The sequence below is a fragment of the Phascolarctos cinereus genome, unplaced genomic scaffold, assembly GCF_003287225.1.
Source record: "Phascolarctos cinereus isolate Bilbo 61053 unplaced genomic scaffold, phaCin_HiC Scaffold_1;HRSCAF=81, whole genome shotgun sequence".
In the NCBI taxonomy this organism is placed as follows: domain Eukaryota; kingdom Metazoa; phylum Chordata; class Mammalia; order Diprotodontia; family Phascolarctidae; genus Phascolarctos; species Phascolarctos cinereus.
Genome location: NW_027555514.1, coordinates 216,822,719 through 216,833,365, shown reverse-complemented (window position 1 = coordinate 216,833,365; position 10,647 = coordinate 216,822,719). Strand labels below are relative to the sequence as shown.

Genomic DNA, 10,647 nt, shown 5'->3' with positions numbered 1-10,647 from the left:
CCTCACTTCCAATTGCCCAGATCTTAGTACTAACAACACTACCGCTACATTAAAAAAAAAGGCAAACAAAAACAATAACAACAATAACAAAACGCTTTGAATACGAATCCAAAACCCCTCAACTGATCAAAGTGCTTTGCACCAAATCAGAGACCAGGGACGGTCCTTGACAGAAAATTGTGATGAGAAATTTGCCCTGAACCTAGATCGAGGAAAATGATTGACTAATGTGGGGGGGAGAGAGAGAGAGAGAGAGGAGAGAGAGAGAGAGAGAGAGAGAGAGAGAGAGAGAGAGAGAGAGAAGGAAGGAAGGAAGGAAGGAAGGAAGGAAGGAAGGAAGGAAGGAAGGAAGGAAGGAAGGAAGGAAGGAAGGAAGGAAGGAAGGAAAGAAGGAAGGAAGGAAGGAAGGAAGGAGAGGAGAGAAATTGAAAAGGGGGGAGAGGAAAAGAAGAGGGAGGGAAAAAGGGAAAACAAAGAGAAAACCGTTCCAAGACTTAGAAATATTTCAGTGTTTAGGGTCTGGTTTCTAAATCCAGGAGGGTCTAGTCTCCCTCGCCCCTAAGCACCAGCTGAGTCAGACTAGTTGTATCTCTGGAATTTGACCAGAAGTCTATAGTTATAAACAGAAATTTCAGCCCAAGACCCTTGAATGTCCCCTCTCCCTTTCCTTCTTTTTCTTGACTTCCTTCTGTCTCCCCTTTATCTTCAGGAAATTGAAGAGGGGGCAGGAGATTTGTCCCAAATTCCATGAAGTCAGCGCAGGATTAGGACTAAAAGCTCATGACAGACAGTTGGGTATAGAGTTAGACTTCCCCATCAAGGTTAGATCTTCAAGGAACTGGCATTAAAGTGGGGGCAAGGTTTGGCTGCCCAATTGCCAAGATGAAGCCGTAGAAAGGGTAGTGGTCAAACAACCTCACAAATTATGTGACTTATGCCTGCTCACCATCACTTATCTCATCTTGCCTTCGACTTTCACCAACCTTCAACTTAGACAATTCTCCCCCCCATCCCACTCTAATTCCGCCCCCTTCATCTCATACCTCTTTTATAGAATCAGGATTGCTTCTGCCCCAAAGCTCTTTATAAAAAAAAAAAAATTAAACCACACAGAAAGTATCCTTTATCCCCACAGGGAGTTGTATCCAAGAGAATCTGGGGAGGGAGGCTATGGGAAGAGGTGTTCTAGAAGGGTTCTCAAAAACACTTCATTTCCATCCATGTGCCCCTCTTCCCCCTGATAATTTACCCTCAGCCCACTTTGGAAAGTGAGGAAAAAGTCAGACAAGTGCATGAGAGACTTTTTGTCTGGCTTGGGAAGAGAGAGGAAAGATGGAAGCTAGAGAGTGGTTGAGATGTGGAATCTGGGACAAGGCCTGAGGAAAGAGCTTCTCCTAACTCGGGAAATGAATCATTACCTATTTCCAAGGAAGATACACTTGGTTGACTTACCCCCCCAGGTGTAGGGTCCCCTTATCCCACACTGAACCCGCTTTCACTTGCCGTCTTCAAATTCAGCTGAGAGTCCTGTCTCCAGTTCTGAAGACCTGTTTTATTTGACATCCTTATTCCCACCATAAGCCATACCCATAAAGAACTTCCAGAGACACCCCTCCCCAGCTGTCTCGAGAGAGAAGAGAAACTGCAGAGGATGGAGAGAAGAGAGACTATGAGAGAGGGGACAGAGAAGTGACGGAAACTCATTCTGGGCTCCAAATCTTTGCTTTTCTTCTTTGTTTGTTTTTGTTTTTATTATGATTCACGTATACAATACAAAGTACTTGGACCAGAAACAGGGCTGTGGCCACACAAAATCTACATTCATAGCTCGACATAAAGACGAATGACCAGAAATTATTATTATAGATATCATTTTTTTATCTTTTTTTTTCCTTTTCTTTCGAGCACGTTGCATAAACAGATAGTTCAAGACAGTTAACTATACATTCAGTGCAATTTAGTTCCTACTCTACTGGGTATCAAAGCACAATAAAGGAACACACAGTACTGGTGAGCTAGGCAGTTTTAGTTGTTGGGCACCTTCTTCATGAAATAAGCAGCGACAAACGACAACAAAACCGCGATACGAATACTCTCAAAGCAGGGCTTCCTTCTATAGGTAGTGATACAATACGCTGGAGGCTTATAACGGTTTTTTTTTCTTTTTTCTTTTTCCCCTTTTTTTCCCCCTCCCTCCTGAGATGGGGATTTTTTTCTTTTTTTTTTTCTTCTTCAAGATTATTGCAGGTTCCCTTTAGGTAGTACATTAAAGATTTATTATCATTATTATCATAATTATCATTATTTCAGAGAGCTAACACATATAGGGGCTGGGGAAGCTGGACACAGAGCTGCTGCCTCTTTGGACAACAGAAACCACAGAGCACTAACTGGGGACTGACCGTGGCCTGGCTGGAAGGAACTCTATAGAGGGAGGCTACATACTGATCTCTGCTTCTTAGGGGTGTGGGGCAGCAGAAAGTCAGGTCTCCCTAAGGTTCCAGGGAAAGCCAAGGGAGTCACTCTAAGTAAGGATCTTCCCCCTCCCCCAAAAGGAACAATGAATTAGGGGGGGAATCCAATAATATAACATAGCACAGAAGAAAAAGCAAGGAATTCCCTCTCCCTTCCCTCAACTCTTTCAGAGCGTGGGGGGAGGGCTCCCCTACAAAAAGAAACACCAAAGAGGCAGTGAGGTGGGACTGTAGTTTATATCCAAAGGAAGAGCAAAGAAGGAGAGGGCATATCTGAGATACTAGGAGAGGACAGAGTCTGGAGGAGCAGTGTGTTTGCGTGCGTGCGTGCGTGCGTGTGTGTGTGTGTGTGTGTGTGTGTGTGTGTGTGTGTGTGTGTGTGTGTGTAGGGGTGGTGGGGAGCTTGTTGAGACAGGAGCCAAAACTTTTCTGTGTCTAGATTCCTCCTCCCGCCTCCACTCAGCACCATCCCAGAACCCTCATCTCCCCTTCCCAGCCCCAAAAAATATAAAGCTAGGGGGAAGTTCAATGATCGTAAAACCAGAGTTACAAGTATTTGACAGGTAGTTACAGTTGTGAGTCTCATTCTATTCTCTATAAAAGCGAATGACAGTCGTAAACTTCTCAATTTATCCTCTACCATAAAACGAAACTTCAAGGGAGTTGCTAAAAGAAAAAAAAATCTTTCCCCCTTTCAGTCCTTGTTCTCTTCTTTTTCTTCCTCTTCTTTCTCCTCTTCCTCGTTCCCTTCTTCTTCTGTTTTCTCCTCATCTCGGGCTCCAGGAAGTTTATCCTTGTTGTTCTCCTTTTTCCACTTCATCCTGCGGTTCTGGAACCAAATCTTCACTTGTCTTTCAGTCAGTCCCAGGGCGTGAGAGACCTCAATTCGTCGCTTTCGTGTCAAATATGGATTAAAGAGAAACTCCTTTTCTAGTTCCAAGGTCTGATACCGGCTGTAAGTTTGTCGTCCGCTGCGCCGCCCAGGAGCTGAACAGAACAAAACCCCAAACCTGTTATTCTAGGAGTCGGGAGGGAGGGGGATGGGTGTCTCTTTCCCATTGCTCTCAAAAGGTTCCCCCTCTTATCCTCCCAGCTGCTCTCCCTCTACTTGAAAAAGAAATGGGAAAAAGCAGCTAGGAAGAAGGAAAGTTTGGGGTTTTGTTTTGATTTGGTCTCGTTTGTTTGACTTCCTTTTTACTTGGAAGACGGAGACGGTGGTGGGGAGTAGGGCCAGGGGCGCCGAGTATTTAATAATTGGGGCTTTGAAGAGAAAGGGGGACCGGCAAGTTTCTCTCCACCACAACCACTACCTCCAAGCAGTCTCCCTCTATGACTTCCGAAGCTTTGTTGTTCTATGTTGGCTTTTGGAGGAGAGGACTAGGGAGATAATCAACCCCAAAAGAAAGGAAGCCAGAGAGCTAAAGGGAGATGGCGAGGTTTGTGTGTCACCCTCCCCACCTCCTTCCTCTTTCTACCCAATGCTTTTCCAATAAGAAAAATAATTTATCTACTAAAATGTATTATGTCTCGAAATTACTGCTAACTGGAGACCAGCAGATCAGTCACAGCCTCTCCCTGTCAATAACTTTTCTCTCTCTCTTTTCCCCTTTTGCTTCGAAATGGGATAATGAGACTCACCCCTGCTTAAAACTAAAATCTTGAGATAACTTTGAGGGTCATTCTGGAGCTATTCCTTGTCGGAGGGAGTGTACAGTGCTTCTCACCATTGGGGGTGGGCGTTCGGGACAAATACAGTGAAATAGGAGCTGGACAGATTCCCTGCTTGTGTGTTTGGTGGAATGGAGACATCCCCCTAAAGTGAAATTTTTATTTGGGCACCCCTTTCTCCATTCTTCTTCTGCCAATTGTATTAAGTTGAACAAAGTTTAGAGAAGTCGCCTTTGTAGACCCTTTTGAGAGGGGGAGAAGGGGAACTCAGTAAACCAAAATCCTGACCATTGGGATCTCCCTTGCTCTTCTGGACTGGGGGCAGGGGGCGGTGTTGGAAGAATACTTCCCTTTACCTCGTTCCTCAGACAACACTGTTGGTTTCCCTGTCTCTCCGGTTCTGAATTGGGCCCCAAGCGGTATAGAGAGCTAGGGCTTCTCTGAATGCTAATAATCTCCTGGGAGTTTAGTCCTTTTACACTCTGCCCTAAAACCAACTTTTATTTTATAGATTGGGGGGGGGAGGAATTTTTAACCCTTTTCACCCAGACGCCACCTCCCCCACTCCTCCCTCTTCCATCGTCCCCAAACCCTCCCAGAAAACCCCCTCTGCTCCCAGGCCCAGCGAGAAACAACGAACACCCACCCAAACAAATGGGGCGGGGTAGGGGGAAGGGAAAGGGGTTTACGGGAAGACCCAAAACCGGGAGAAAAAAAGGAGTGCGAACAAAAAGAACGTGGAGGGGGGGAGAGATCCAGAAAGAGACAGAGATAGACGGAGAAAGGGACAGAGAGGGGAAGAGAAAAGACTTCTCACCGTGGGGTCTCATCCATGGAAACATGAGACTGGGAGACGAGTTTTGATTTAGGTGCCCTTGTCCTTCGTTACTGTTACTGTTGGCGGAGGATTTACAGTCGGGATATTGCACGACGCTCGCCTCTTGCTGAGCCCCATAAAGAGGCTGTCTGGGGAGCGCCTCGTAGCCATAGAATTTGGAGGCGTCTCCGTGGCAGCTGAGGGAACACGGGTTCTGCTGGTAGCCGGAGTTGGAGATGCTCGAAGTCCCGTGGTGGAAGAAGTCTTGGACGTGGTGAGAGGCATGCTGAAAGCTGGGCGCCGTGCTGCCCGGGCCGTATACTAAGGCATGGCTCCTACCCACACTTTGAGGGAACCGGCAGTCGTAATACGCCGGCTCCAAGGACTCACCGCCTTTGTATTTGGAGAACAGGGGGTTGACAAAATAGGAGCTCATGCTGGGAGCATGAAAACCCCACTGCCCCCTCTCCTATGGCTCCTGACACCCCCGCCAGATACCCCGAATCACCGCCCCCCCAGATGCAAACCCCAGGCTGACTGGCTCCCCTGGGCTGGGCTAGGCTGGGTTGGGGATTGGGGGGGATTGGGGGCGCGCCCGGGTGCCTGTCTCTGTCTGCCTCTGCCCTCGTTCAGGGCAGCTCCATAGGCTAAGGGGGCGAGCAAGGCGACGAGCTAGGCTGGCTGGCTGCTGCCGGCGTCTCTCCTTACTGTCGGTAGGTAGAGCTCTCGCTCTCTCTCACTTCGCTCTTTGCTTTAACAGCCCAGGCGAATTCCTCAGACTCCCGGCGGTGGCGGCGCTTACACGCGATTCGCGTTCATCAATCCACGACATGAAGACAGGCGAGAGAGAGAGAGAGAGAGAGAGAGAGAGAGAGAGAGAGAGAGAGAAGAGAGAGAGAGAGAGAGAGAGAGAGAGAGAGAGAGAGAGAGTTGGGGGTTCGTGGTTGGGGGGGGACCTAGAATGAGGAAGGGGAGGGAAGAAGGGAGGGGTGGAGGAGGGATGGGGAGATGTGTGTGTGTGTGTGTGTGTGTGTGTGTGTGTGTGTTGGGGGGGAGCAAACCAGAGCTAGCAGCAAGGGGCTGATGCTTCAAGGTGCGATTTCCTATTTGAAGGTGCCTTTCCCTCTACCCCCTTTCTCCTCTCTCTTCAGCTTCTTCACGGGGAGAGATACATATATGTCCCAGGTCAGCTTAGGTTACCTCAACAGGTACAGAAGCTTTGGAAGGGGATGAACGGGTCACCAGGCAATGGAGACCACCCCCCCTCCTTAAAGTGGGAATCTCCTAAACAGGGTAACCATGAGGAGAAAGCAGCCGCTACAACATTTAACACCCCCTACCCCTGACACGCACACACACACACACACACACACACACACACACACACACAAACATTGCATCCCTGATCATGTGCAATGGTGAACTCTTTGCTTCTCTCCCAAAGGGCTGAGACCCTGAGCAAAGGGAAGCTCAGTGAGACTGGGGTGTTTAAGACTATTTCCGAGGGTGAGACACAGGTCCCTTTGCCTGGCCACAAGGAGTGCTGGGTGGTTTTGGGGGTTTTGTTTATGTTTAAACAAATAAACTTATTCTGAACTCTCCTCTCCCAAAGGAAATGGTGTCCAAGGAAAAGCCAGAGAAAGTGGAGAAAGTAGGTAGATAGATAGCTTGTATATTATAGCTGCCGCTCCCCCCTGCCCAACCATCACACACACAGATGCACCAACAGCACTGAAAAAAAGAAATGACAGAGAATAGGCTAGGCTACTGGGCTGTTCTCTGGTGCCTTTTTGCAGGTGGTTTGTTGTTGCTGTCCTTGCTATTCTTCTTTAAGGGAGCAAGAGGCCTACCTTGTGTCCTCTGCCCCTCCCCCTCCCTCACCATCTCTCATCTCTAGGCCTTCTTCTCAACTTAAAAACCTCATCCTTAAAGCTACTCCCTAAATGTCTGCTCTTTGGAGACTTCTTTTCTTTTGAGAAGGTGAAAAGGACTCCAGGATAGGAATTAACATCCATTTTTTGATAACCTCCTCCTGCTCCTCCTCCTCCTCCTCCTCCTCCTCCTCCTCTTCTTCCTCCAATAAAACAGGAGCTGTCTGATTTTGGAAAGGAGACTCATTCCTTTCCTTTCTTCTTCTTCTTCTTCTTCTTCTTCTTCTTCTTCTTCTTCTTCTTCTTCTTCTTCTTCTTCTTCTTCTTCTTCTTCTTCTTCTGCCCTTCATCAATCCAGGCCTGTCCCCACAACCACGGATGTGGAATGAACTGTTAACAGAGCCTCTGTATATATTTACCAACATGTTCTCTAGGGGATTCTTTTTACTCCCCCCATGGCCCAAAACAAATTCAAGTTAATTCCACTGAAAAGAGAATTGAAATCCACTTAGCATCTGGCTAGAGAGATATCTGTATAAAGCAATAGCTATACACAGAGAATCAGAAAGAGATATACTTGTGGGCTTTGTGTATAGAAAGCGAGGCACAGAACAGGATCAGGTTTTCTTCTATTGTCCACCTTTGCATGTGAAGTTATTATAAAACTATTAGAGAAACACATAATACTCATTATCTATATATAAATATGAATTGTACAGCCTATATGAATTTCACAAGGCAGGCATCTTTATATGCACATATATTCACACAATATACCATACTCATTTTCTGGTCAAAGATATGCATGCACCATACAGTTCTGTATATGAACGCGCAACATGCATACATAATACATACTGTATATGCACATTCTTGCTGTTTACACATATTCCTATGTATATATGCACACATATACATGAATATACTTACTCACCTTACAACAATACAGAACCATCTTTAAACCTTTTCAATTCAAAGAAATTTCTTTTCCTTTTTTCCACCTCATCTAGATTTAGAATTATATTCAAAAGTATTGGAAATCTTGTCTTTTTAATTGTTTACCCACTCCCCAAAAGTAGGATCTCAGAATGGAGAAAGGGACGGGAAGTGCCCAATTGATAGGAAAAGACGACTGAGGAAATAACCTCCGAGCTCCCAGATTCGTAATACTCTTCAGGGAATATGGTGCCAGCAAAACCCCAAAAATGTGAAATTCTATGGGCTTGAAAGGAAGGACTTAGAAAAGAGCTTTTCTCTGAAAAAATCTGTACCATCCTATGGGGAAAATATCCCTCAGAAACACCCTGCAGGTATTTTCTGGGACCCATTCCCCACCATACTCAAAACTAAATTGATTAAGCCTGGTCCCTAACCAGCACTAACATTTCTCCCTCCCACCCAACACACATGCCCCAGCAACCCAAAAGAGCACATGTAAGGAAGGAGAAAGGCAGAGAGGAAATATTCTGGAAGGTGCCTGTTTTGAGGGAGTTTATAGGATTCCTTACTTCTCCACACCCATTCCCAGCCTTGGGGTGGTAGAAGAAAGGGGAGATGAATAAACAGTGTGATTGCTGAAGTTGTCAGGGTGAGGAGGAAAGGCTAGTGTATGTGAAGGAGGGGTGCATCATAGGTGGGTACTGTCCCTCTAAATATCTCTTAGAGCAGGTTCCCCAAAATGAGACATTTCTGGAATTCCACAGTTTTCAGGAGGCTGGGGGGGGCGACGACAGTGTTCCAGGGAAATGTCGTAAATACTTTACCTTCCTGCCCCATAGGAGGCCAGGCCAACCTAATCAGCTCTCAGACTCTTTCCCTTATCTTTTTTTTGGGGGGGGGGGCAGAATATCTCTCTCAACATTTTATGGTCCAAAGAAATCACCGCTATAAACGCATTCTTCTCCGGCTTTGTGTCTTGGAATGCGACTGGATCCCCCGAGGGTGGGTAGTGAGCGAGAAGGTTCCCGCTAGCAAAGCAGGGTGTGTGTGTGTGTGTGTGTGTGTGTGTGTTTTCGTGTGGGCTCGAGCGCTATGGGCTGGCACCAGGTTCTAATGGACTGTGTGGTCTTCTTTGTGATTTCTCTTCTTTAAAATACACAGAGCGGTTAGTTTGATCCCTACAGATATCCTAGGCTAGTAATAAAGAAAATAATTGGACGCCACTCCTCTCCACGCGTTTCTCTTCCATCCTCCGCCCCCCACCCCCGCCATTGGTACCACGAATTTATGTCTATTTGTCCGGGTCATCCTGGGTTTGTGTTTTAATTATGCAGTCTATTTTATTTCTTATCTCCTGGTGGAAACAGATTATTTTCCCTCTGAGACTGAGCTGCAAGGGCTCCCTGACAGCGCAAGGGCCCTCGCTCTCCAGCTTGCATTAGATATTATTTTACAAATCATAGGTGAGAGAATTTATACATATTTGTTTAGATTTGTGTGGTGGTGGTAAGATTGATTCCGCTCCCCCCCCTTTTCCCCCCCAATCCTCTACAACAGACCTAAAGTGTAACTGGCATAGGGCAAACAAACCCGGCGAAGTGGATTCTAACATTGAGCAACAGCGCCACCTAGCGTTCAATTGAATCAATGCACGCAGTGGGGGGGGCGTGAAAAAAGAAACAGCGGGGTCTTTGGACTAGGTTCAGGTTAGAAATAGCGTAGAAAGGTTAGGGGTAAGAAGTCTCAAGAATAGTGTGAGGGAATTGGGGGAGCTAAGTCGGAAAGGGGGCTTCCGGATCTCTCGATATCTGATCTCTAAGCACTTAAAATAAATATCTCCGATAAAATTCCAACGTTTGTTACGTTTTTTACTTCCTCCCCTCCAAACCTTTTCCTCTGAGCTTAGTTTAGTGTGAATTTAGGTTGTTTTTTTAAAAGCCATCTCCCATGTCAGGGCAACCACATGCACACTCGGACATCCTCCCCCACATCCCGATTCTTACCCTCTTCTGTGTCCCTTTTCATGTCCCATTCCTCCAAAGGCTTGGCTCTAAGGTGGGACATTGAATCCTCTGTGGTGTCCCCCCTCCTTGTTTTTAATCTACCCCATCCCCCCCATTACTTCCAGCCAGTGAGGTCCTGTTCTCTGTGGCCCGTAGACAAAACACTCCTATAATCTGATTTCAAAGGAAAGAGCGTCCACCTTATTTAAACCATAAAACAATTAAGCCCAGACGTCTAGCCAGCTCAGCGATGCTGTTTTGTTCAGTCCTATTCAGGACCCAGCGCAGAGAGACAAACAGCGTCATAAAAGGGGCATTTTGGAGCTGCGGAAATGTACCTATCAGTTGCTTCCCGAAGTCGAACAACCTTTAGGGTTTTGTTAGCCATACAAAGGAACAGGGGAAAATGTGGGAGGGGAAAAAGGTTAGAGAAGGAGGGAGTTTGCTACCCCCCACTCGCCTTTCCTTCCCTTCACCTCCCACAGATGATTTTAAAAACCCATAAATTACAGTAAATCAAATCACAGAATTGGGCTTAGAAGCCCCAGGAAGGATTGGGGGAGCGTTATAACGGCATACAGAACTACTATGTCCTGTTACCCCTGCCTCTCTTTCTTTCTTTCTCTCTCCTTCTCGAGAGGAAGCAGGGAAGCGGGCTCCAGGCTGGAGCCACATTGAGGTGGAAGATGCAAAGACAGGCGGGTGCAGAAACGCAGTTCAGGGGTTGGAGTGGGCCCTGGGGAATGAGGGAAATGCGACAAGATTAGTGACTACTTTGTAGAAAGGAGTGTAGAGGAACACACATCTCTTCTGGGCCTAGGGAGAGTGGGGTGGGGGAAAGAGAAAGGAAAGATGGAGATCAAGGACCAGGCTTT

General features: G+C 46.7%; 1 protein-coding gene across 1 annotated transcript; it reads right to left on the bottom strand.

Annotated features, from left to right (window-relative positions):
* Window positions 1-1,727: 1,727 nt before the first annotated feature.
* HOXC8 (homeobox C8) lies at window positions 1,728-5,409 on the bottom strand. The gene is made up of 2 exons (XM_020966272.1): window positions 4,960-5,409; window positions 1,728-3,461 (listed from the first exon to the last, which is right to left on the bottom strand). Exons 1-2 carry the CDS (start codon window positions 5,393-5,395, stop codon window positions 3,169-3,171), a joined length of 729 nt encoding a protein of 242 aa, XP_020821931.1. The 5' UTR covers window positions 5,396-5,409; the 3' UTR covers window positions 1,728-3,168.
* Between the last annotated feature and the right edge of the window lie 5,238 nt (window positions 5,410-10,647).